The sequence below is a fragment of the Vespa crabro genome, chromosome 18 (assembly GCF_910589235.1).
Source record: "Vespa crabro chromosome 18, iyVesCrab1.2, whole genome shotgun sequence".
In the NCBI taxonomy this organism is placed as follows: Eukaryota; Metazoa; Arthropoda; class Insecta; order Hymenoptera; family Vespidae; genus Vespa; species Vespa crabro.
Genome location: NC_060972.1, coordinates 4,627,061 through 4,650,851, shown reverse-complemented (window position 1 = coordinate 4,650,851; position 23,791 = coordinate 4,627,061). Strand labels below are relative to the sequence as shown.

General features: G+C 32.6%; 6 protein-coding genes across 9 annotated transcripts; 1 reads left to right on the top strand and 5 right to left on the bottom strand.

Annotated features, from left to right (window-relative positions):
• Positions 1–366: 366 nt before the first annotated feature.
• Positions 367–1,569, bottom strand: LOC124430283. The gene is made up of 2 exons (XM_046976595.1): positions 1,345–1,569; positions 367–875 (listed from the first exon to the last, which is right to left on the bottom strand). Exons 1-2 carry the CDS (start codon positions 1,567–1,569, stop codon positions 549–551), a joined length of 552 nt encoding a protein of 183 aa, XP_046832551.1. The 3' UTR covers positions 367–548.
• Positions 1,570–2,051: 482 nt separating this feature from the next.
• LOC124430273 (splicing factor 3B subunit 4) lies at positions 2,052–4,263 on the bottom strand. Its single transcript, XM_046976576.1, has 4 exons — positions 3,819–4,263; positions 3,533–3,616; positions 3,181–3,455; positions 2,052–3,072 (listed from the first exon to the last, which is right to left on the bottom strand). Exons 1-4 carry the CDS (start codon positions 3,850–3,852, stop codon positions 2,227–2,229), a joined length of 1,239 nt encoding a protein of 412 aa, XP_046832532.1. The 5' UTR covers positions 3,853–4,263; the 3' UTR covers positions 2,052–2,226.
• Positions 4,264–4,392: 129 nt separating this feature from the next.
• LOC124430269 (ribonucleoside-diphosphate reductase large subunit-like) lies at positions 4,393–8,288 on the bottom strand. The gene is made up of 11 exons (XM_046976568.1): positions 8,147–8,288; positions 7,942–8,030; positions 7,657–7,834; positions 7,212–7,575; positions 6,850–7,154; positions 6,573–6,735; positions 6,083–6,471; positions 5,825–6,012; positions 5,436–5,744; positions 5,153–5,341; positions 4,393–4,745 (listed from the first exon to the last, which is right to left on the bottom strand). The coding sequence occupies exons 1-11, from the start codon at positions 8,184–8,186 to the stop codon at positions 4,527–4,529; spliced, it is 2,433 nt and encodes an 810-aa protein (XP_046832524.1). The 5' UTR covers positions 8,187–8,288; the 3' UTR covers positions 4,393–4,526.
• A 77-nt stretch (positions 8,289–8,365) lies between these two features.
• Positions 8,366–10,230, bottom strand: LOC124430280 (biogenesis of lysosome-related organelles complex 1 subunit 1). 3 transcript variants are annotated; one of them, XM_046976592.1, is made up of 5 exons: positions 10,094–10,230; positions 9,381–9,475; positions 9,220–9,292; positions 8,915–9,132; positions 8,366–8,491 (listed from the first exon to the last, which is right to left on the bottom strand). In XM_046976592.1, exons 2-5 carry the CDS (start codon positions 9,439–9,441, stop codon positions 8,454–8,456), a joined length of 390 nt encoding a protein of 129 aa, XP_046832548.1. In that variant the 5' UTR covers positions 9,442–9,475; positions 10,094–10,230; the 3' UTR covers positions 8,366–8,453. The 3 variants fall into 3 exon arrangements, with proteins under 3 accessions (XP_046832548.1, XP_046832547.1, XP_046832549.1); XM_046976591.1 differs by having other exon boundaries at positions 10,019–10,154; XM_046976593.1 differs by lacking the exon at positions 8,366–8,491 and adding an exon at positions 8,590–8,851 and having other exon boundaries at positions 10,019–10,150.
• LOC124430270 (protein AF-9) lies at positions 9,875–13,400 on the top strand. Of its 2 annotated transcripts, none has more exons than XM_046976570.1 (4): positions 9,875–9,981; positions 10,676–10,817; positions 10,906–11,171; positions 11,261–13,400. In XM_046976570.1, the coding sequence occupies exons 2-4, from the start codon at positions 10,679–10,681 to the stop codon at positions 13,091–13,093; spliced, it is 2,238 nt and encodes a 745-aa protein (XP_046832526.1). In that variant the 5' UTR covers positions 9,875–9,981; positions 10,676–10,678; the 3' UTR covers positions 13,094–13,400. The 2 variants fall into 2 exon arrangements, with proteins under 2 accessions (XP_046832526.1, XP_046832525.1); XM_046976569.1 differs by lacking the exon at positions 9,875–9,981 and adding an exon at positions 10,496–10,579 and having other exon boundaries at positions 10,674–10,817.
• A 3,021-nt stretch (positions 13,401–16,421) lies between these two features.
• Positions 16,422–23,118, bottom strand: LOC124430276 (tropomyosin-1). Its single transcript, XM_046976583.1, has 7 exons — positions 22,989–23,118; positions 20,046–20,333; positions 19,586–19,719; positions 19,189–19,377; positions 18,942–19,017; positions 18,730–18,862; positions 16,422–16,826 (listed from the first exon to the last, which is right to left on the bottom strand). Exons 2-7 carry the CDS (start codon positions 20,283–20,285, stop codon positions 16,744–16,746), a joined length of 855 nt encoding a protein of 284 aa, XP_046832539.1. The 5' UTR covers positions 20,286–20,333; positions 22,989–23,118; the 3' UTR covers positions 16,422–16,743.
• Between the last annotated feature and the right edge of the window lie 673 nt (positions 23,119–23,791).

Genomic DNA, 23,791 nt, shown 5'->3' with positions numbered 1-23,791 from the left:
CGTTTGACTAGGAATCTTTTCAGCAAGATTAAAAGGCTGAATTGAGTTCGTCCAGTCTCCCTGCAGATCTTTCCTCATAATCATTGAACATTAACCATCGTCTACCATTATGTCGAGATCGCATAAAATAATGCATTTGCGATAAGTACACGCGATCAAATGCAATAAAATGCATGTCTTCGTTCTCATCGTTAAACGTTGATCGAGGTGTCATAGTAACCGAGCATTCATAATACAGAATGTTCTAAACCGTCACACTTTCTTTCCGAACTTCTCCAAAGAATAATGAAAGCTCTAATTTTAGGCTACGATCGGAGCTGCAACATATATAAATTAATTATAGTATCCGTTAATTATATATATATATATATATATATATATATATATATATATAAAATATTTGTGTGTATATATATATATATATATATATGTATGCATAATAAAAGTATATATACGTAAATAAAATATATGTATGCACTTCAACCAGCTAATCGAAATCTAGACGAGAACTAGACGAGAAGACATGACCTTGATTCAAGGATCTATGGTCACCTTTGTCTATAACTCGAATGCATTTGAATTGATTCAATGAACAATGAATAATTTTTAACAGATGTTGATAATATTTTTAACGTGTCTTGCAATAATATTGACTTACTCAAATGAGCGACATTATTTTGTGTAGAAATCATGACCATTTTTTTATGACCCAATAGTAATCCTGATGTAGGAATTATACTTATAGACACCTCGTTTTGTGTTGGTCTAGAACGATTGGCTCGATGGTTTCGTTCGTTATCATTAATATGTGCATTATGTCGGAACGGCACACCTTGAACGTTATGCCTATAATTACTGACTACGTAGCTGCACACCTAGTTTTAAAATGAATCAAACGTAGGATATTTTTCAAATGGCAACACGATCGACTATTACACTACTGGGTACTAATATGTTTACGTAGAACCTTCGTAAATAATTTAAAATTGCGAAGCAAGGACACGTTTATGTGAAACCGCTGCCCAATTTTCTCGATAACACTTCTTATCTTTTTTCTTTTTTAATATTTAATAACTTTCTGATATCCGTTTTGAATGGACGAAAAAAAAAGAAAAAAAAAAAAAAAAAAGAAAAAAAAAGGAAATGTTTCTTAGAAAGTCGATTCAAGACACCTGTAGTATGTAAAGCGTTCAACAATTTTTTGTACTGCTTTATCAACAGTTAAAATATTATCTTTTATGGGATATATCGTTTGTTCTGATTTATTTCTCGTTAGGAAAAATAAAAACAGTACTTGCGATAATTAATATTAAAAGAGACTGTTTCGTTCAATCGGACACTCACCGAAATTAGGATAAAAACAGCTAATAATGCAACGCCCAACCAAAAGTACCAAGTCTCCCAGATTTGTCGTGGTGGACGTTTTTGTACCACGATACAACACTGCCAATTGCAACAACAATAAGGACAATATTTGTCCGGCGGACAAACGAATGGTTTTAATACAGCATTATCGTATCCAGTTTCGTTTTTTAAATCAAAATTGCATTGATAATAGAAACGAGCCATTATATAATTAAAACGATCGTGCCTGTTATCTTATTCTCTTTCATATTTCTAATGAAATTAATAATACAAGTGACACTCATCTCTCGCTCTGCCGAATTAATCTTTTTGTTCAAACGATCAGTTGCAAAATTTCGTTTTTTACTTTTGTTTGCATTTATGAAATGCAACAATCACAGTTTCATCGATCACGAAGACAAGGAAATCGGTAAAATGCAATTTTAAACGCTTCTTTTGACCTTTCAACAAACGGAATCTTTAAGTTTCACTACGCACACAACTTTTGTAATAGCCAACGTACAGTGAGCCGATGATCCGCTGAATGTTTTCATCGACTTGCTTGGACACAGGCTCGAAACGATCGATAGAAGAACGACTACGGTATATCCTTATTCTCGCATAATAAAAGCGGTCGATATTATACTAGAGTCAAGATTAAAATACTCTTATCGCTACATTATCAGAGCTATTAGCAACACACGAGCTTTTTAGCATTATGAACGTAACTTTAAAAAAATTTATTCTATTATTACCGTATAAAATAATTCTATTCGACTGTCGGCTGTTGCATAAGAATTAGTTAAGGCTCGATTGTAGCATGTACGTAGTATGTTTTCCCATGAGTATACATGTTGTACCTTGAACTAGAAATGTATAACATTAATATTGGGCAGCATCGTGAGGTGGCGGCGGCGGTGGTGGACCCCGTGGAGGGAACGGTGGCCTAAATTGGGGTGGGGGCGGTGGCGGAGGGCCACCTTGAGAAACTGGAGGTGGCGGTGGATGTCTCCAGCCTGGTGGAGGTCGAGGTGGTGAAGGTTGGAACTGTCCAAATTGCGGCGGTGGTCCGCCGCTTGATGCCGGAGGTGGAGGAGGTGGGAATTGACCCTGCGGTGGCGCTCCACCGGCCCAATGAGGAGGCGGTGGTGCCATCATTCTCGTTTGTGCTTGCTGAGCTTGAGAAGTCGGTACTGGCATAGGCGGCAGAGGTGGTGGCATTCCTGGTGGTAAAGGCGGATGGGCAGCCATTGACATTGGAGGCAACGGCGGGGGTGGTATGCTTGCAGGTGGAAATCCGCTGGAAGGTGGTGGTGGCACGGGTGGCGGTGGAGGATGTCCCATAGGTGGACCTGGTGTAGCCGGTGGCGGCGGTGGAGGTACCACCATTCCATGATGCATTACGTGATGTTGAGGATGATGAGCCGCTTGATGTGCCACCGCGGTCGAATTTGGCATCGGTGGTGGTGCCAATGGTGGAGCATCGGCGAATAATTGATGCGGTCTGTCCGCTTGACTCAGAGGATTTTGTGCTGCCAAAAGTCTTTCTGCAGCACTTCCATGTCTCTCACCTTTCGCGTCACGTTTAAATGCATACGACACGGATATCGGTCTGTTGCAAAGGTACTGCCCATTCATTGCTTCTATACTTGCATCGGATGCATCGAAAGAAGCAAAATTAATGAATGCAAATCCTTTTGAATTTCCAGTCTCTGGATCTCTCATTATCTGAAATGGAACAGAATACATGAGAATAGTTTTTTCTTTTTTTTTTTTTTTTTGTTTTTTAATTTACACCACTTTTAAACCACTACAACGTCATTTTTACATACGTACTTTTGGAGTCTGAAGGATAACACCAAATGCACTGAATGTATCGTACAATAACTTCTCATCTACCTCAGGATCTAGATTACCAATGAAGATGTTGGCTCCAACGTCAAGATTCTTCTGATGAGCACTTGCTTTATTGACTCTGATTGGTTTACCGTACAGTTTTATCATGTTCATAATTTTTATAGCATAATCAGCATCTTCTTCTCCCATAAATTCAACAAATCCATAACCCTGATGCATTTGTGTTACTCTATCCTTTGGCATATGTACATTCACTGAAACAAATCATCTTTTGTAATTATGTTAAATAATAGCAACAGATAAATTAACCATTATATTTTATATGGCTTACCTACTGGACCGGATTGGACAAATAATTCCCACATCAAAGATTCTGTAACTTTGTCATCTAGTCCTCCCACATAGATTGTAGCGTCTATAAATGACAACATATTTCAAAAGAGAAAAATGATAGCGAAAAGGATATAAAATAAGGAAATATATTTGAAATAACGTAACGTTGGAAAAAAGCATTGGAAATATGTACTATATGTAATAGATCAGAAATAATATGATTTCATAACATAACTTTTCATTCGTAATGATAATATTAAGTTGTAATTGTAATAATAAATTACCTTGATTACGCTCTGCTATCGGGCCCGCTGCCATAATGCAACTTATATACTTAAATTAACGAAGGTACTTATTTATCGACAATAATTACTTGTGATTAAAATATAGCAAACGATAAATACAATGTGGCAGATAGTCTTTTTGTTTATATTCACCTAAAAATATATATTATTTTTCAAATATATAATATCATATTTCACTATTTAGGCGTCGCGAATATATAAAATGCTTCCACGTTAAACTGTACATACATTATTCAAAAAGTAAGGTTAAGTGAAATGAAACCGTACGAGAAATGCAACATGAAAGCCGGCAAGAAATGTAACTAAGAAATATAAGAAAGGCTAGTTTACAAGTGATTCTAAAGATTCGTCTTGATTGGATGAATTTATATCGATGACAAAACTATTTTATGTATTTATAATTGATTAAGAAATATTATTATAGGATACTTGGAAAAGTATTCTTTTTTTATGCAATATTGCCAATTTGTTCGTTGTGTTTTATAAGTTATCAATTACAATAATATATAATAAAATTCTTTATTATTAAAATATGAATATATATATATATATGTTTATGTAAAAAAGTTAAAGTTTAATCAATACTGTTTCATTATACATCTTAAAAAAATAAACATAAAATATTTTATTTTTTTATCCGTTATTTGGATTGCAATAGTTAAAAATATATTGACTTTATTGAATCAATTATGCTCCACAAGAGAAGCAAGCATCTCCGTTTTTAAGAGAGCACATAAATTTAGAATCAGTTTCATCGTCATTATCGTTATGTTTTTCAGTCTGTGTTTCCTTATCTTGTTCTTTAATATTTACATGTTGCCGTAGTTTCGTTTTATTAACGGTGGACGGTTCAAGTCCATCCGTTTCCGATTCTGTTCGTAAACAATACATGCCAGTTTTTAAACCCTAAAAAAGAAAAAAAGAAAGAAATATCATTTTTATTATTATTAATACGTATTAATATTGTTCTTTTTACATTAAGAATATTTATCATATCTGCTAAGATATTTTTATTCTTTCCCGTCGCGAAGTTCAAAATATATCTTCTGCAATGCATCTTTTCCATTTATCATTATTTAGAAAGTGAACTCTATACAAGCTTATCTTATCGTATTATACTCATGCGTATTCTTATACGTTATGTATATGTTAATATAAACGAAGGATAAACCTGAGACCCTTAATCAATAAGAGTAGGGTTACTGCAATAATATTTCATCGGCCCAGTTATGCGAGCGAAAATAATTTCATTTTCATTAATTTAACACGAAATATTAATTTATTTAGGCATTATCTTATGTTTAGCCACTTACTATCTTCCAACCATAGAAATGCATTGACGTGAGTTTATCCAATGTTGGTTTGGCCATATAAACATTTAAAGATTGTGACTGATCGACGAAAGGTCCACGATCGGCTGCCATTTTGAGAATAATTTTTTGTGGAATTTCCCATACAGTCTTGTAAAGTAATCTTATATCTGCCGGTATGCGATCGATATTCTGTAAAATACTCCCATTGTAAGCTTTATCATATAAAAAGGAATAAATGATAAATAATAAAATTATAGAATGTGAGTAAGAAAGGAGATATTGCCTGAATAGAACCATTATTGGCTGTGATTTCACTTTTTATTTGTTCATTCCAAAGTTTTAATTTTGTAAGTTCTCTTAATAAATGCGGATTAACGACTTGAAATTCTTCCGATGAAACGCGTTTTAAATATATATTGCTTTTATATGGCTCTATAGACTCGTTATTTCCTAGAATTTGGGCAGTAGATGATGTCGGCATTAATGCAATTAACAATGAATTTCTTATACCAAATTTAGCAATGTTTGCCTTTAATTTATTCCAGTCCCATAAATCTGTTGGTGTGACATTCCACATATCATACTGTAGAATCTGTACATAAAGGAATTAACTTAGGATTAAGTACTTTATAAATGAAAAGGACTAAAAATTGTCTATGATCGATAACTTACGCCTTTACTAATAGGACTGCCTTCATATGTTTCATAGGTTCCTTTTTCTTCGGCCATTTCGCAACTAGCTTCCAACGCCCCATAATAGAGTGTTTCAAAAATCTGTATATTAAGCTTTTGAGCTTCCTCACTTTCAAATGGATAACGCATTAAAATAAATGCATCGGCTAATCCTTGTATACCGATACCTATCATAAAAATAACGCGTTAATAAATATTTTTTATCATTTGATATCGTATTTGGATCATACAATTTACCAATTGGTCGATGTCTAAGATTCGATAGTTTTGCTTGTGGAATTGGATATTGATTAATATCTATAATTGTATCTAAATTACGGGCGACAACTTTCGTCATTTCTTTAAGCTTTTTAAAATCGAATGTTTTTACATTAGTATTCACGAACATGTTAACAGCAATAGAAGCCAAACTGCAGACAGCAGCTTCATCAGAGCTTGAGTATTGGACAATTTCGGTGCATAAATTACTACACTGAATGGTCCCTACGTTTTGTTGATTTGATTTGCGATTGCAATGGTCCTTATAAAGCATATACGGACCACCAGTTTCTTCTTGTGACAGAAGAATGGCAGACCATAATTCTCTTGCTTTGATCTGTCGTTTGTAATTTCCCTCCTTTTCATACCTTAAAAGTTATCGACGATTTTAAAAATAAATTACAATTAAATTTCTTACCAAAATATAAATGACTACTACAAGATTAGCAAAATTTACAACGCAGTTTACTTGGTATATAAATTTTCAAATTCTTCTCCCCAAACATCAGCTAATCCGGAAGATAGACGAGGACACATTAAAGACCAAGTGTCATCATTTAAAACACGTTTCATAAAAAGGTCTGGTATCCATAAAGCATAAGAAATATCTTTGGCTCGATTTTCTTCCTTTCCTAGAAATAATTAAAATTGATTTAATCTACTTTAACACGTAATTCTTCTAATTCTCTACTTTAACGTGCCAATATAAATATAATCATAAGACCGGCAATAGAGTTTTTAATTACCAGTATTTTTCTTGAGATTTAAAAATTCAAATATATCAGAATGCCATGGTTCTACATAAATAGCAAATGCTCCTGGTCTTTTGTTTCCACCCTGATAAACATATTCAGCTGTATTATTATAAACTTTTAACATGGGAACTAAACCATTCGATATTCCAAGTGTACCAATTATACGTGTACCACTTGCTCTGATACAGTGAACATTTAATCCAATTCCACCACCAGATTTACTGATTAATGCACATCTTGTTAAAGTATCACAAATTCCTTCTATACTGTCTGAAGCCATTGTTAATGTAAAACAGCTAAAACAAATCTTTTGTCATAATTACTTGATAAAACATGATTATCTCTAATCATACCTTGACATTTGTTGTTTCACAGTACACGCAGTAAAAAGAGTTGGAGATGCATGCACAAAATAATGTTCTGATAAGAAATTATATGTTTCGATAACTCTATCAATGTCTTCACCATGAATTCCAACAGCTACTCTCATCAGCATACATTGTGGCCTTTCAATAATTTTCCCATCAATTTTAAATAAGTAATTCTTTTCAAGAGTTTTAAAAGCAATATAATTGTAAGAATAATCTCTATCATGTATTATGGATTGGTTTAGCTTAGCGGCATTTTTTTGTATAATGTCAAAGTACTTCTCAGAGATCAGTGAAAGACTTTTACCTGTGCGCTTGTTTTTTGCATGATACAAATCAGATATTACCTCTGTAAAATCAAATATTTGCATATGATAAAATTATTGGAATAATAATTACAATATAATTTTGTCAAATATTTTATATGTACCACTAAAGTCTCTTTTAGTTTCTTTGTGAAGATTAGACACTGCAACTCTAGCAGCTAATAGAGCATAATCTGGATGCTTAATACTCATGGTTGCTGCAGTTTCAGCTACAAGGTTGTCTAATTCGACAGTTGATATACCAGCATATAAACCATTTATAACTTGAATAGTAACCGCGTACTATAGATAATAAAGAAATTATTTATCAGACTTATAAGTTATTTGTTATAAGTAACAAAATTCTCTATAAAGAAATAATTATGACTTTATTAGGAACTTTTACTTACAGGATCAACATATTCCATATCTAATCCATAACACAATTTTCTTATTCTAGATGTTATTTTATCGAAATGTACGTCTTCTACACGGCCGCCTTTATGAAAAAAAAAATATATATATATATATTTTAAATAATAATTAGATATCAATTTTCTTGCGACAATGTTAACTTAAAGTTTTTTTTTTTTCCCTCTCATTATTTCTACTTACCCCGTTTTATTACATGCAACTTCGTTGATCCAATCATCATTTAATGTATATTATTTCTTTAGTTTTTTATAATCCTTTAACGTGCGTAAAAGACTCTAATATTCTGGCGCGTAACGGAAACAATCGAATGATATAAAGTGAACTTAAACTGCATTTACAATATCTAACTTTCAATTGTTATTCCGACATGAATGTCAACCTTTAATAATCCTAGCTCACACACTCGGTCGGTGTGAAAAACTTTATTGTAGCATTTCTTACATGATCAAATCTCTGGACAAAATTGGGGCGCATGCTCATTAGCGGTTTAAGCTGATTGGTCAAAGTCGAAGCAATCTTGTTGTCCTGTATTATAAAATATAATGGAAATTAATTATGGATTGATAATTTGCCATTAATAATATCGTATACGTTTCAGAGACTAAAATTAAATTTACATTAAATTATTTATTACATCGAATGATTTATTCTTCTTGCTATTTGTTGAAATCACTGTAATCTGACTCTACTTAGGAACAAGAATTAATCCATTTTATTTACATAAATAATAATATATAAATAATTTATTATGTTCTATTTTTTTTTTTTTTTTTTATATAAGGGGAGCATAAAATCAAACGTTCTATCGCTTGTAAATCTGTAGAACTGTGGCTCTTATAGATTCGTGCTTTTAAGATGATCCCGCAGATTGAGTTTCTTGCGTAGCTATATTAGGATTAATCAAATTCAATTAATCAGAATATATAGGTAGTTCTATGACAATTATACCTTTATAAGAATATTCCAAGGCAGTGGCAATAGTTCTCATGTCTCCTTCTATACTACGAGCCCAATTTTCTACATCGCCAATTTCTTTCAAGGCACTTGAAAATGATTCTATCAAATTCAACCAGGATTGTGTCTGCTTGGCAAAATTGGTTGCACTATGTTGTAACTGTTTGGCCTCGGCATCAAGCTTCTTTTGATTTAAATATGCCTGTGCTACCCTACATATAAATTATACAATATCTACAATATAATAGGTTATATACGTGTATATATATATATATATATATTTTGATTGTAATACTTACCCAACATTCAAATGGTCTACAAGCGCTTGAGTTAAATTGCTAGCAGCTTGAACAGCTTCTTTACGTTTCTGTTCTGTTAAAAAAATAATATTTTACAATATTTTTGTTTACATTGTAACATGCAAGTAAATCAAAATAACGTATCGGAAGAAGGATGATACCTTGCCTTTCCTTTCTTGCTGCTTGCTTACTTTGATGTTCCTTGACAATTGATGATAACATGTTTGATTTATCTTTCTCTTGGTTGTTCTATGTTCTATTCGCACATACATACATGCATATATAAATTTATTTAAGTATTAAATTGAATTAAGTATATAATCTAGACGATTTTATTCCTAATCGTATTATCATATGAACGACTATTTTGTTATTCGGATACTTTTAATTTGTAATTATCGGATATTACCAGTCATATGCAAAATAATACGTCTTAATAATAATACGTTTTAAATGGTTAGATAGTGTCGATAACAGAAGAATTAATCTGGTGTATTCTGCTTTTTGTGTTCTTTTTTTTTTTTTGTTTTTTTTTTTTTTTTGATACAAAAACAAAAGCACTAACAGAAGATGAAGCACCAAAAATAGAGATCACTATGTATAGGCTTATTTATTTCTAGTTGGACTATTGGAAAGTTACTGTTAAGTACTGTCAGTTGACAGAATTGTTTGTAAACAACGCTAACCAAAAAATATACAAAGTGGTTAAGTTAAATATGTATATATCTGCGGTATTCTGAATAGAGAAGCAAGGATTATTCGGTAAGAGGTTAGGAGAATCAGGTTTGTTATTAATTACCAAATCGTAGAAGTTATTTTCCTTATTCGAGTCTCATTAATTTAAAATGTGAAAATAGTTGAAAGTTTCACCTACAGTGAAATTAGTCACATTCCCTCTTGCCCCTCGGTAACAATCGACTAGTTGAAAGTTCCTTCCGTCTTCAGATGGCGCTGATTTCAATTTCTTTTACTTTTATTTTACGGAATAACGATGATGGCGTCCAGTTTTCGATGTCGTTTGGTTGACCTGTTGATAGTCAAGCTGAAACTAACGTAAAATAAAGAGTTATGAGATTTGTGTGAATGCCGATAAGTGAAACAAATGATTCAAAATAGTTAGAAAGTGAATTATGGTCGTCTTATCTGACGATCAATATTTTTTCATAGAGAATAATTCTTAACCGCACAATGCCTCAACATTTTGTGCTCATGAAAATTAGCAAAGAAGTACTGTCATTGCGTATGCGTCTGATATAAGTTGGCGCGCAATGCTTCGTATCATCACACATGTTCATTGAATATATTCGATAACGAATGCTTAAAAGCACTTTCAGTCACATTTTTGAAGATACATGAAAATGTAATGGGATTTTGTGATTTTGTGCAACATTAACTTTTCCCCTCTCGCTTTTCTTATTTTTCTTTGAAAATAAATATTTCAAATTTCCTCTAAGAGAGAATGGCAATTCGACTTACACTGGAATGTGGACATTCATCAGTATTACGTGAGCGTACTACTCCTGAAGGTTTTACTCATGACTGGGAAGTTTTTGTACGAGGAGTTGACAACGCAGACATACATCACTACGTTGAGAAAGGTAAATCACACCCCCTTCATACGGATAAATATCACTGCGAATATTCTATACTCTTCTCTTACATTTATCGTTGTCTCTTAATTTTCAGTTGTCTTTCAATTACACGAAACATTTGCAAAACCTAAAAGAGTAATAAAGGAGCCACCTTACGTGGTAAAAGAATCAGGGTATGCTGGTTTCTTGATTCCAATTCATATCTATTTAAGAAATAAGGATGAACCCAAAAGATTTCAAATTCTTTATAAGCTTAGCTTACAACCTAGAGGAAGAATTATTAACAAAGTTATACGTCATAATGAAATAATCAATAATCCATCAGAAGAATTTCGTAGAAAGCTTCTAAGAGGAGGTGGCGTAAGTATACATATCTTTATTGAAAGTCCTAGACTAGTATAATGTTTTTAATAACGATATGTTGTTAAAAAGATTCTTTTTATATTCAGGCTGTAATATCCAGCACGGAGAGTACGTCGGACAGAGGCGAGATAAAAGCTCCCGTTATGGTCGGTAAACCAAAGTTATCAGTGAGCGAGCCAAAGAAGCATCGCTTGGTAGAATCGAAGACGTCTAATTCATTCGCTGAATTATTTGGTCCTCCAATAAAAACAGCGAAAATATCACCGGAGAGTAAGAAGGTTACGCAATCTGAAAAAAGTACTACCGTAAAGCCTATAGGTGTATCTGAAAAAATTGAGAAAGTAGATAAAATAACGAAAAGTAAGGACAGTCCGCATAAGGATACGAAGAAAGAGAAAGTAGAGGAAAAGAAGGATAAAAAAGTGAAAGATCCTTCTAAAGAGAAAAGCAGGAGTAAAGAAAAATCTAAAAGACCTCCTAGTCCTGGAGGCAAGGGTTATTCGAGTCCCACCTGTAAACGACCTTCTCCTCCCCCTGTTAAAAGGCCCCGTAGTCCTTCACCCCCTTCTTCCATAAAACGGGCCCCATCTCCAAAGTCTAAGGAGAAAGATATAAAGAGATCTGTTCAAGATAAGGAAAGGGAGAAGGAAAAGGAAAAAGAGAAGGAGAAGGAAAAAGAAAAGGAAAGGGACAAGGATAAGGCGAGAGATAGTTCTAAAGGTTCGTTGGATATAAACAAGACTGAAAAAAAGAAGGACAAAAAGAAGTACAAGGACGAAGCCTACAAAGAGAAAAAGGAGAAATACAAGGAAGGTGAGCGTTCTGGCGTTAAGGAAGCTCAAAAAGTCAATGATAAGAAATTGGAGAAAGGAGAAAAAGAGAAGGAGAAATCTCAGGATTATAAATCTGTAAAAGATGGTAGAAAGTCTCCTAAACCAGTTAAGGAAGGTGACAAGATCAAAGATGAAAAATTACCGAAGGTGGACAAATTGGATAAAGATAAATCGGAGAAAGTTAAGGAAAATAAAAGTGATAAGGATAGAACGAAACATAAACATAAGAAGAAAGATAAGAAGGAAAAGAGAGATAGTAGTAGGGAAAGGGAGAAGAAAGAGAAACGAGAAAAATCGAAATCGTCTGGGGATAAACAAAATAATTTGCCAGCGTCGTCGAATCCTCTTTCGATGCTCTTTGCTAATATGCCGGAAAGGGATAGTAGCGATTCAGCACCTTCTGTAGACGATGACTCCTTTGTTGAAACAAAACCAGTATTGAATGTGAAAAAGGAATTGGATGATACGGCTCCTTTGACCCTTCCAATGGAAGCAGCAAGACCGCCCTCGCCGCTACCTGTAACAGAAATAAAGAAAGAAAAAAATGATCGTAATAAAAGGGAAAAACCAAAAGGAAATAGGGGAGAAGAAAGAGAAAACAGAAAAAGAAAACGAAGAAGTGAAAGTAAGGGCGATGAAGAACATAATCTTAAAAGAGAAAAGGATAGAAGTCATTCGACCTCTCCATTGTTGGAGCCAGTATCTTCCAGTCAATCACCGGTTGTAGTGGACGTCGATTCTATTCATATAATGAAAGAGAAGGAAGATCGTCACATCGCAGAACAAACAATTAAGAAGGAAGGAGAAACCGACGGCGAACAGGTAGCTCCGGACTCTACAAATTGTCCTTTGGTAGAGTCAGACACAGGGGAACCTCCTGTATTTTCCGAAGATTATGTGTCACAGTTGAAGGATTTACAGCACAAAATAATGACATTACAGGATAATACAGAATTACAGAGAGTTGTTCAGGTAATAGAAGAGACGGGACAATATGAAATTACTAAGAAAACATTTGATTTTGATTTGTGTGCTCTCGATCGCAGAACAGTACAACGACTTCAACAGTTTTTTTCTGCATCATGACTATCTGTAATGTAAAACATGACACTTTCTTTTTTCTTCCTTTTTTCTTTTTTTTTTTCTTTTTTTTCTTTCTTTTTTTTTGTTGTACATTGCTCTATGCGTAAGTCATCATATCGAGTCATCTTCGATCTATCAATCCTTTCACTGTGTGATGAAAAACGTTTATCATACGATAATAACCCTGGAGAATTCCGCTATTTACTTTTAATTCTTAGAAAAATTGATTTTTATATTAGATTCATATCAATTACATTGTTTCAGTTGCAATGTACTAAACATTATAATAATACAGTTTAATTCAGCCAAATGAATGCATATAAATTATATGTATTTAGATAGCATAAAAGTTATACATATGCACACACATATATATATATGTATGTATGTATGTATGTATGTACGTATGTATGTATGTATGTATGTATGTATGTATGTATGTATGTATGTATGTATGTATGTATGTATGTATGTATGTATGTATATTGGACTGTATATACACACATTTAGCTTTAAGGTATAATATGTATTGGACATTTTACATCAACCAGTTTTAATGAAAAGTGCTAATGAAAATGATAATGTCATTATCTTTCATGAAATTTTTAAGTACATTACGATCTTTTAATTGATAGAAATTGATTAAGGATGCACGAAAGTTATTCCATCAGTTACATAATAGAATATCAAGAAGATAATGAAAACTCCAAAACGCAACATGTAGTTAATATTTTTACTTTGTTATCTAAATGAAAATGATATATTTGTTTGCTGAAACACGTAAGCGAACTATTATTCCACCTTCTCCACCTTGTTGTTAACTAACAACGGTGAAATGAACGAATTATTATTTTATATGATATACGTGTTTATGTACTGATTAATAAACATTTCTTGAAGGTTTTATTTATGATAACTTAATAGAGACTGTAAATATATATAGATATTACGTATTTGCGATAATACACAATGTATCAAAATACTGATAGGAGAAGGTGTTTATTGGTTTTATATTTTTTAATTTTACTATTTTTTTTTTTTTTTTTTTATTATTATTATTTTTGTTATTTCTTTTTTTCTTTTTTTCTTTTTTTTTTTTTTTTTAATATAGTTGTTATTTATAAGAAAAACAGCATGGCGTTAACTATAGAGCATAATTTCTTTTTTCTTTTTTAAGGCACTTTTTTATCATCATTATTTTATTCGAGCTGGAATGAAATTAATTTTATCTCATATCTCATTTATCATTCGATGAATTTACGTGAAACGTTTTTCTGGGGAGTCTTACATGATAATCTTTAAAATGTGCATTTATTTAAATAATTTTTGAACGAACATTTGGATTTTAAATAATAAAAATAATCAATTCTTGATTAATTTTATGATTTATCTGAAAGAATTTGTAGATTTTTTTCTTTGCTATGTAATCTCCCCTGAAAAGCTGTCTAGAATAAGTAGTTTGTAAGATAGAATCTTGTATTTATTCATATAGAAAATTAATAATGTTGTATAAGAGTGTTATTGCAAAATGAAAATTTAATAATTTCTCTTTATTATTATCGCCCGATAGTGCACTTCGTCTTATAAATAGTAGGGGAAGAAATAACAATGCTTATTTTTTTTTTTTTTTTTTTTTTTTTTTTTTCCTATATATATAAAGGTGCTAAATAATGAACTGAATTTAATCTGTTGAAATTTTGATTTGTTATATTTACACATTCATAATTTTCATATATAAATAGACATGGAGTTAAATTCTATTTTTGCAATACACTTATACTTACATTTTACAATTAGAATATTTCTTGTAAATATGTTGATCCATTATGAACTGTTGTGTTCAAGATCTCGATATTACTACTTCAGTATTAGTAATATCTGTCCTTAGTAAATTTATTATTACATATGGAATTTGCAAGGAATTTTGCGATTTTCGATAAATATTTAGGATAACGAACGAAATGAGATCGTATATATATATATATATATATATAGTCTCAAAAATATTGTAATTACATAAACGCACTTTTCAAATATCATTGAAACAGTCATGATGTTGTGTGCAATTGATACACCAAATAGAAAAAGTTTAACGTTTTGATATTGATAAATAATAAATAAAAGAGTGTATATAAATGATAATACATAAATTAAGATACCATGTATAGTTTTACAGTGTGTCATTTCATAAGAAATAGATTATATATCGATTTCTTTTTCGCATAAAAGCGATGTAGTTATGATTATTCAATCTATATATTCGAAAAAGTCTTTTCAAATGTCACCAGATAAAGCATTTAGAAACGCATGATTTTCCATGTGAATGTTAACTAATGGTGTCCTTTTTGTTTCTCTCTCTCTTTTTTTTTTTCCTTCTTCTCAACAATCGTTGATATTATTCAGTTCATAAAGTGATAAATATAACTAGATAATTCTCTATTGTATTAAGTATTGTATGTTGTCAGATTTTGCGTGTCGATATCGTATAATATAATATTACGCCTTATTAGTTAATAATCGATCGATTTTTTCTCGCAAAGACACCTGCAACTTTTCTTAAAATTTCCAATTTTTAATAACTCTTACATCGTACATTTACTAAATTTAGTTTATTTATTTGATTGATGAAGTACGTGTGATGTATGTATTTCTTATCTTCTTCTATTTTTTCGTTTCTCTTTTTTTTCCTTTTTTCTTTTTTTTTTTTTTTTTTTTCTTAATTAAAAATTTCAATAAGTATTAGATATATGATTGTATGATTTTCTCGAATAAATACAACAGCGATCATTACGGTATTCTCTTTCTAAAATGTTAATTACACGATTATCTGTTTCATAATACCATTACTTTGTAAACACTCATCGAATGCATAATATGTTAAGTATAGAACAAAACTATAACACGCATAATATTGTAAATAGTAGTTTATAAGAGAACGAGAATTGTCTCTTGAAATGAAAGGGACGATTCGTCACTTTCAAAGACACAGTACAAGGCATCATTGCAGTTTATAATATGCCATTCGATGAACGCACGTCTCATTCTGTGTATATTGTTTACTCTAAATATAATAGAAAATATAATAAAGGTCTTATATATAATTGCCTTACAAAAATTTTATTCCTTTGTAGTATATGTAAAATAATATATTACACAAGTGTTACATGAAATGATACTTACCGTTCGATAATTCGATGTTTTGGCACAACACTGCTTTTCTTGTTCTTTCTTTTTCTCTTCTATTAAATAATATGTTAAATTATTCATTTCGAAGTTTAAGAGAGCGTTAACTTTTTTTTTTCTTCTCCCCCAATACGGAATCGCTACCATGTCTTATTACGGTAGTTTATTAACATGATCGTTGCATTACAGTTGCTTATTACATGATACTCTTCGTATAACAGTTTAACAGAATAAAACTTAATTAGCTGTCCGTCACGATTAACGTAAAGAAATGAATATGGACGCGTGGATGATCGCTAATTGATATTGATCATAATTGCGATAGATCTTTCACCCATTCTTTTTTTCTTTTCACGAAAAATTCGAAGTTCCTCGAGACGAGAGAATCGTTGCCTTTAACGAGAGAGAAAAAAAAAAGGGCAGAATCGATGAAAGAAATTAGCCGAAGCATAATAAATATGAAAATCGATCTAATATCCTGCCAATTCGGCGAACGTGGAGTCCATTTCGTCGGCGAGTGACTTGTATCTGTCCTTGTTGATACCAAGCTCGTCTGAAAATTAAGAATGATCACGTTAGTGTTATGATTTTATGAAGTAAACAAATTATTCTAAGATCATCGATTAAACTACCGCAGACTATCCTTTTTTTTTTCCATTAAGATAGCATTTACTAATTTTGTAAGTAGTACCGATATTACCTCTACTTTTTACCATACCTGGGTAAAATATTTCTTTAAAATAATCAACGACGAATATCATTTGTTTTAATAAAATTTTGCTAGTTAACTAACTATAGTAACGATCTACTACTACACGTCGTCGTTTCAAAATATAAAAAGAACATTCAAATCATTATGATATGTTTTTTTTCTCAGACGATAATAGACTTGAGTCGAAAAATAAGTAAGTATGTCAAAAAATCGAGCTTGAGCGAAAGCTTGGGTGTACTATCGAATTTATTTAGTCGGTGTTAGCGATTAGGATTAGAAAGAAAAGAAATATAATTTTTTATTTTAGTCAGGATGCCGATATCTACCCATACGAAATATATATATATATATATATATATATATATATATATATATATATATATCATAGCAATATTTTATAAATAATAAATATATATTTATTTCCTGTATGGAGATTATTTAAATGTATATATTGATGTGGTACGAGAACGATACAAACACTTAAAAAAAAGGGCACAATATAGCAAGAGCTGGTGGTAAAAGTACCTGAACTACGATGATCCACCCTCGGGTGAAGTTGTTAAGCTTTTTTTTTTTATATTCTTATCAAGCTGTCAATTGTGTATGTAGTTTTATGCGCGTCAGTATGTATTAATTAAAATATGATGCTGAACGTAAATTAAAAAAATGAACGAGAAAAAAGAGAAAAGAGAGGGACATTCCTCTCTTTTCAGCTGCTTCAAAGCTGCATGAAAACCAAGCAAAACTTTCCAAAATCGGACACGAATGATTAGAGAAAAATTATATGGAAAGAGAAAAAAAAATTATCTACAATCGTTAAAAATCAAAACGATCCTGTCCAATTTCGGAAAAAAGGAAAAACATTGCAAAAAAAGCGACAAATATTCTTATTCACGAACGTATGAAGGACACTTGAAGGAATTGAATAGAGTAAAGGGGTAGTGAGTAAATTTAGAGAGAGAGATAAATATATATAGCGAGTGTGAGATTTTTTTTTGCTTTTAGTAGCCAGAAAGCTCAGCGAACGTCTTGTCCAATTCTTCGCAAACTGTTTTGCGTTTGTCCTTCTCGTGATATAACACGTCTGCAATAAAACAAATCAATTTGCATTCAAAGTTTCGTGAAATAGATCGTTAAATGATTGTTCATATTTCTTCTTTTTAGTTTCCTGCTTGAAAAATCTTATTATTTATTTTAATCGCCGAACGATAAAAGTATATTACCACATATTTCTTGAGCAAATACAATCAATTCGAGGTATGATTCATCGTATTATTTTATGAACAAAGCTCATATAATACAAAAATATGATTTTGAAATAGTCAATTATGACTCTAAAGCAGAGTGAGACGAATAAAAAAGCTTTAAAAAAATTATTACTCTTTTATAAGTCTTTCTATAGGAATCACTGTTTATCATGAAACAATTGCGAATTTATTGTAGATATCAAAAGTCTTGTATAGTTGGAAACGAGCGAATGAAAATGGTTAATAGTAAAAAATTATCCGATTACATCATACATTACGTTGTTTACATTAGCTAATAGATCTACCAGACTTATTTGATTTGTTTGGTAACTCTTAGAGCACTCATTGACAATTTGCCAAATTATGTCACGTAAATCCAAGGGAGTTTGCGTTTCGAACACGAAACTCTCTGAGAACGTGCCAAACGTTTCATTTTTCATAGAAAGAAATTTGTTACCCTTAAGAAAATTATACTCGCTCGAGTACGTCGAACTTACCCTCAAGCCTGTCAACCTCCTTCTGGAGTTTCTTCACTGTCTTCTCAGCGAATTCTGCTCGAGCTTCTGCTTCCTTTAGTTTAACAGTCAACGTTTTCAATTGACGTTTGAATTCTTCGACTCGTTGATTAGCCTAACGAAAATCAGATCAATAATAAAACAATAGAAAAAAAAATAGAACATAATTTAAGGGACGATGTTGAAAAAATTACCTTCTCTTCGGATACTTCCAAAGATTTCAAACTGTTTCCGACGACTTTCAATTCTTCTTCTAATTCCATGATCTTTCTAAAATATGTGAAAAAATAATATTGATTTTATTGTTAAGAAAAGCCTCATTTTCCTGACAATTAAATTAACCTGTCAATAAAATAACAATGAAATATATGAAATATTAAACGATCTAATCTATTGGTTAAAATTATCCTAGAGGATAATTTTCTAAGAAGATGTACTTACGCTTCGCCAGATTTGACACGATCCTCAGCGACTTCTAACTCGTCTTCAACGAAGGCCAGCTTGCGTGAAACTTCGTCTGATTTTCCATCAGCATCCTCAGCTAGGAGACGAGCCTCCTTAAGCTGATTCGTCAGCTGATCCATCCTTTCCTCATCCTGTTGTGCACGGTTCTCCAATACTTTGCACATACTGCGAAATTGCAATGAAAAAGTGATAAAAATAAAGAAAATAAGAAATATTATTTGTTTTATGAAAGTTACGCGAGTTCTATTGAATCGATTTACCTGGAAAGCGATATTTCTCTTGTCTTATTTGAAAAATAAAGAGAAAATAAAAAATAAACAAAATAAATAAGTATAGTAAGAAATTTTAGAGAAATTTAAAAGTCTCTCTTTACCGGCTAGATTCATCAGCAGCTTGAGACGCTTCAGCGAGTTTGGCAGTCGCAGTGTTGAGACGTTCCTCGGATCTTTCTAGATCCTCTTCAATCAGCTGGACTTTTCTATTAAGAGCGGCGACCTCGGATTCGGCCTGAACACAATACGATCGTCGTACGTGAATGACATACAAAAAATAGTTTCTCTTGAGCTTTTTTTAACTAAACCAATCTGTTTTGTTTACGTTCGAGAGGAGATATCGGTTGGACCGAATCCAAAATGAATGAGACCAAGGACACGAATTTTTGTGATTCGATCTACACACGTTTTTCGAACTTGATCTTTAAAATATTTACATGTAAGATCACTGTAATATCACTGTAAGATCACATGTAACATCGCTGTTTAATCGCAGGATCGAAAACAAGAAAGTTTTATAACGAATAAAAACATATTTGTTGATTAATGAAAAACACTTACGTTGGTAAGGGACTTTTCACGTTCCTCGAGATCCTTATTGGCCTGCTCGAGATTTTGTTTGTTAGCTTCGAGATCACCTTCGACCTGAGCGAGTTTTTTCGTAAGTTCCGCGACCTCCTCTAGGACCTTATCCGCGCGCATATTCGCCTCCTTTGCCTGCGCTTCGCAGGTATCGGCTTTGTCCTGCGCATTGTCCTTCTCAAGCTTCATCGCTTGCATTTTCTTCTTGATCGCGTCCATGGTGGCGACCTTTTCCTTCCGACTTTCTTCACGAAACGATCAAGTCTTCTGCAAAAATCGTTAAGGTTTAGTTAAGGACAAAGGAGTTTTTTATTCTCTCTCGAACGATCTTTGAGTGGACGGGTGACGATGATAAATCCATGTTAATTAGTTTCCAAATTATTTCGTTTTAGTATGCAAATGATTTGCGTTCCTAATTAAAATCACATTTGGCGAGCATTCTTTATCGTTCGAACAAAAGTAACATTAAAGACGATCATCATAAAGACAAGATGGATTTGTTTCGTGTGAATAAAACGATCAACGAGCAAAAGTAATGAAACAAATAACGAAAGAAAAATTCTTACGTGACGCGTGACAAAGTTGACATATTGCAAAACAATGTTATCGAATTTCAAGTCTTTCGAGGTTTCCACATTTCGAGGAGCTTTCGAAAGAACGCCTTATTGCAAGACATAATTTTTAGCTGTGTAATATGTGTCCGATTGTGTGCGTTCGCGTGCACGGAAAAGAGCACGTCAGGGTGTCCACGGAAATAGCATCTACAGCCGGATTCTATAAATACACGTGAAACGACGTCGATGGCGCGACGAGAAGAGGGCAAAACTAGCAGAATGTAAGCCAGAAGAACGAGCTTTACTTGGCTTCCCACCGACGACCGACATTCGATCTAACTGACGCTTATTAATAGCTTTTACGAAGCTTTTAGCAAGAATCCTGCGAATAATCGCGATACTTAATAATCTTATATTTTGAATATTTCTTTTCCTATTCCCTATTACTTTCATTTTTCTCAGCAATATCAATTCTTCTTATTATTCGTATAACAAAAGTTATAAATGGGGGCATGCGCGCTATGCATTTTATTTCTATTCGAATAATATAAAAATCAACAACGATTAGTCTCGTCTCTCAATTGATCATTGATGACCAACGACGTTCAATCGACTTAGTAAATTTTCTGGCAAAGCGAATAAAGTTAAAACTGAATGATTCATTAAGAAGCCATTTCTAAGACCATCTCTAAGTTGCCCGTATGCTAGAGAAAATTATTAATATTACTCCTCTGGAATATCTAACGAGCACCTGATCGAATATGTCAAAATGACACTTGCGAAATATGCCGAGTGTTTCGAATCCTCGAACCATTTTTAACGCGAGAGATGAAACCTAGCTTTCTTGAGAACGCGAGTTCTCACGGACGAGTTGTTCTGCCATTCGCGTTTATTTATAAAGATCCTCCTAAGAGTCTGGAATTAGAAAATCTTTTTCGTGAATATTTCCAAGCATCGTTCTCCATCCAATCGTTGTTACTTCTATCTCGACAATTATTATTATTGCTAGATGTTGGCAATATGCACATGCGCACAGGATTGTTAAAATAAATAAATGGTAACATGTTTATTGTTATTTAAGCATTATGCGTTAGATCGATAAAACATATCGTTAGACGATATTAGAAATACTACTTACGACATATTGCACGTTATGTTACACGTCCAAAAGCAAATTCTCGTTCGTTAGTGTAGCAGCATTTTTTTTCTTTTTTTTCTTTTTTTTTCTTTTTTTTTTTTTTTTCTTTTTTTTTTAACGATATTTGGCAGCGGTGTTAAAGGATCTCATGAAGATATCGGAGTTCCTCCTAAAGCAAATATTAGACGTCCTGTGAGATAATTCGGAGGCTTCGTGGCGTTTGCTATGCAAATAAAAAGAAAAAGAAGAAAGAGATAGATGGTCAATCGAACTCAAATACATCGAAAAGCTTAGCATGCAAGGATAATCGCGTTTATTAAAAAATATTCGCTCGTCGAGATTTTCAAGATCTTAAAAAGATTTTTCTTCTCCTTGATAATCAAGAGGAAGAAAGAGAGAGAAAGAAAGGGAGAGACAGAGTTTCCGGAGAGAGCGGTTGAAAATAGCATGCAAGCGGAACCATCGAATGCTAGCAACCCGATTTATTTTCGTCGCAAAGTGTGAATCACAAAATTTTATCCACTCCTGGATATCTATCCCTTTGATAATATCCTTTTCACATAATTCAAGTCTTAAAAACGTTTTATTTTTACATTTTCTTTTAATAGATAGATAAAAACTTTTAATCTCTCTTCTAATCCCTCTTTCTATCAATTCGGACGAGTTATCAAAGTCAATTGGCTGGGCAAGATTAGTTAATTCTACTTACAAGCATCCTCGATAGCAACGCGTTCTTGTTAAGTGTCTTTTCCCCAAAAAAAAAAAAAAAAAAAAATAAAAGAAAAACACAAAAGCTACTGCAAGCTTAAGCGTAGTCATTCTCTCTCTCATTTTTTTGTTCTTTTCTTTTTCTTTTTTTTGTTTTATTATTTTTCTCTCGTTAGTCGCCTTGTGGTACTTGAATCTTCTTCCAAGTCACGAATTTTTTCATATCTTTGTTTTTGTTTTTATTTACAGGAGACCAGACAGACAAGGCTCCTTCTCACGTATATCCTTTTTTTCTCGGCACTCGCGTTCATCATCGATAAAGAAGAAGATAGATACGTGATAGTGAAACGGAATATGAAAACAGAAGGGATACACTTGGACGACCAATGTTGATGAAGAACGTGGAAGAAGAAGAAGAAGAAGAAATAGAAGATGAAGAAGAAGAAGGAGGAGAAGAAGATGATTTTCTTCGTCGATGACATCTCTTCAATTCGAGTTGACGAACTTACAGCAGGAACTTACCTAACTCGAGCGAGCTGAACGGCACGAGTTGAGCGTCTGAGAGAACCGGGAAAGCTAGCCCTCGAAAATTACGAACGGAAGGATACGAATACGTTAGATCTGATTGGTGGGGGAGCCCCAAAAATGGCCCGTCACGAAAACTTACGTTGGGGGTGGGGCCCCGACGTTTATTTTCTGCTCTTACAACGTCCACACGAAAATTTCTCATTCTCTCACCTTTCCGACAAGATCAAACTTATCGAATCTTTTCTTTGCATTCTCTCTCCTCGTTGATTCACTTTTTTTATTTTATTTCGAAAATATCTCGAGTGTTTAAAATTATATCTCGCATTCGTTGAATAGAGTAAATAACGAAGATTAGAAGAAAACATAATTGTTATTGTAAATTGATCTATTGAAATTTAAAAACGACGCTCAAAATTCGAATTTATTGTCTGACCATTGGCCACGTTTATCTTTTACCACTGCTATTTACATACATATATACGCCTTTATCATTGTATAACGATACTACTATTAAAAAATTGGCCAAATTTCAAGATCCTTGAAAGACTGTATAAATATTTGAAGATTCAATCGCTTTTTCTTTTTTTTTTTTTTTTTTCTTGTTACGTTCTCTATATTGTTTCGTTAAAATAATCAGGTGAATATAGTGCTGAGTATACAGTCCGTTTGGCAAATTTACGATCGTTTAACTCTTTCAATCTTCTTCATTGATCTTTGCTCTGTTCGAGTAGATTGTAAACCGAGTAAAAAGTAGTTTTTAGTAGTTATTTTAAAAAGAAGAAATTGAATTAATAAAA

Bases quoted from the DNA above. Each gene is read 5' to 3' on its own strand.
- LOC124430283 (XM_046976595.1), bottom strand. From the start codon at position 1,569: ATGGCTCGTTTCTATTATCAATGCAATTTTGATTTAAAAAACGAAACT. The intron at 876-1,344 runs GTGAGTGTCCGA...TTTTAAAACTAG, and splicing joins CTGTTTTTATCCTAATTTCG to GTGTGCAGCTACGTAGTCAG.
- LOC124430273 (XM_046976576.1), bottom strand. From the start codon at position 3,852: ATGGCAGCGGGCCCGATAGCAGAGCGTAATCAAG. The intron at 3,456-3,532 runs GTAAGCCATATA...GATTTGTTTCAG, and splicing joins TGTCCAATCCGGTCCAGTAG to TGAATGTACATATGCCAAAG. The intron at 3,073-3,180 runs GTACGTATGTAA...GTTCCATTTCAG, and splicing joins TTATCCTTCAGACTCCAAAA to ATAATGAGAGATCCAGAGAC.
- LOC124430269 (XM_046976568.1), bottom strand. From the start codon at position 8,186: ATGATGATTGGATCAACGAAGTTGCATGTAATAAAACGGG. The intron at 7,576-7,656 runs GTACATATAAAA...TTGATTTTACAG, and splicing joins AACTAAAAGAGACTTTAGTG to AGGTAATATCTGATTTGTAT. The intron at 7,155-7,211 runs GTATGATTAGAG...GATTTGTTTTAG, and splicing joins GTGAAACAACAAATGTCAAG to CTGTTTTACATTAACAATGG.
- LOC124430280 (XM_046976592.1), bottom strand. From the start codon at position 9,441: ATGTTATCATCAATTGTCAAGGAACATCAAAGTAAGCAAGCAGCAAGA. The intron at 9,293-9,380 runs GTATCATCCTTC...TTTTTTTAACAG, and splicing joins AGCAAGAAAGGAAAGGCAAG to AACAGAAACGTAAAGAAGCT. The intron at 9,133-9,219 runs GTAAGTATTACA...ATTTATATGTAG, and splicing joins GTAGACCATTTGAATGTTGG to GGTAGCACAGGCATATTTAA.
- LOC124430270 (XM_046976570.1), top strand. From the start codon at position 10,679: ATGGCAATTCGACTTACACTGGAATGTGGACATTCATCAGTATTACGT. The intron at 10,818-10,905 runs GTAAATCACACC...CTTAATTTTCAG, and splicing joins ACATCACTACGTTGAGAAAG to TTGTCTTTCAATTACACGAA. The intron at 11,172-11,260 runs GTAAGTATACAT...TTTTATATTCAG, and splicing joins AGCTTCTAAGAGGAGGTGGC to GCTGTAATATCCAGCACGGA.
- LOC124430276 (XM_046976583.1), bottom strand. From the start codon at position 20,285: ATGGACGCGATCAAGAAGAAAATGCAAGCGATGAAGCTTGAGAAGGAC. The intron at 19,018-19,188 runs GTAAGTACATCT...CACATATTTTAG, and splicing joins CGTGTCAAATCTGGCGAAGC to AAAGATCATGGAATTAGAAG. The intron at 16,827-18,729 runs GTAAGTTCGACG...CTTAATTTTCAG, and splicing joins GGAGGTTGACAGGCTTGAGG to ACGAGCTTGGTATCAACAAG.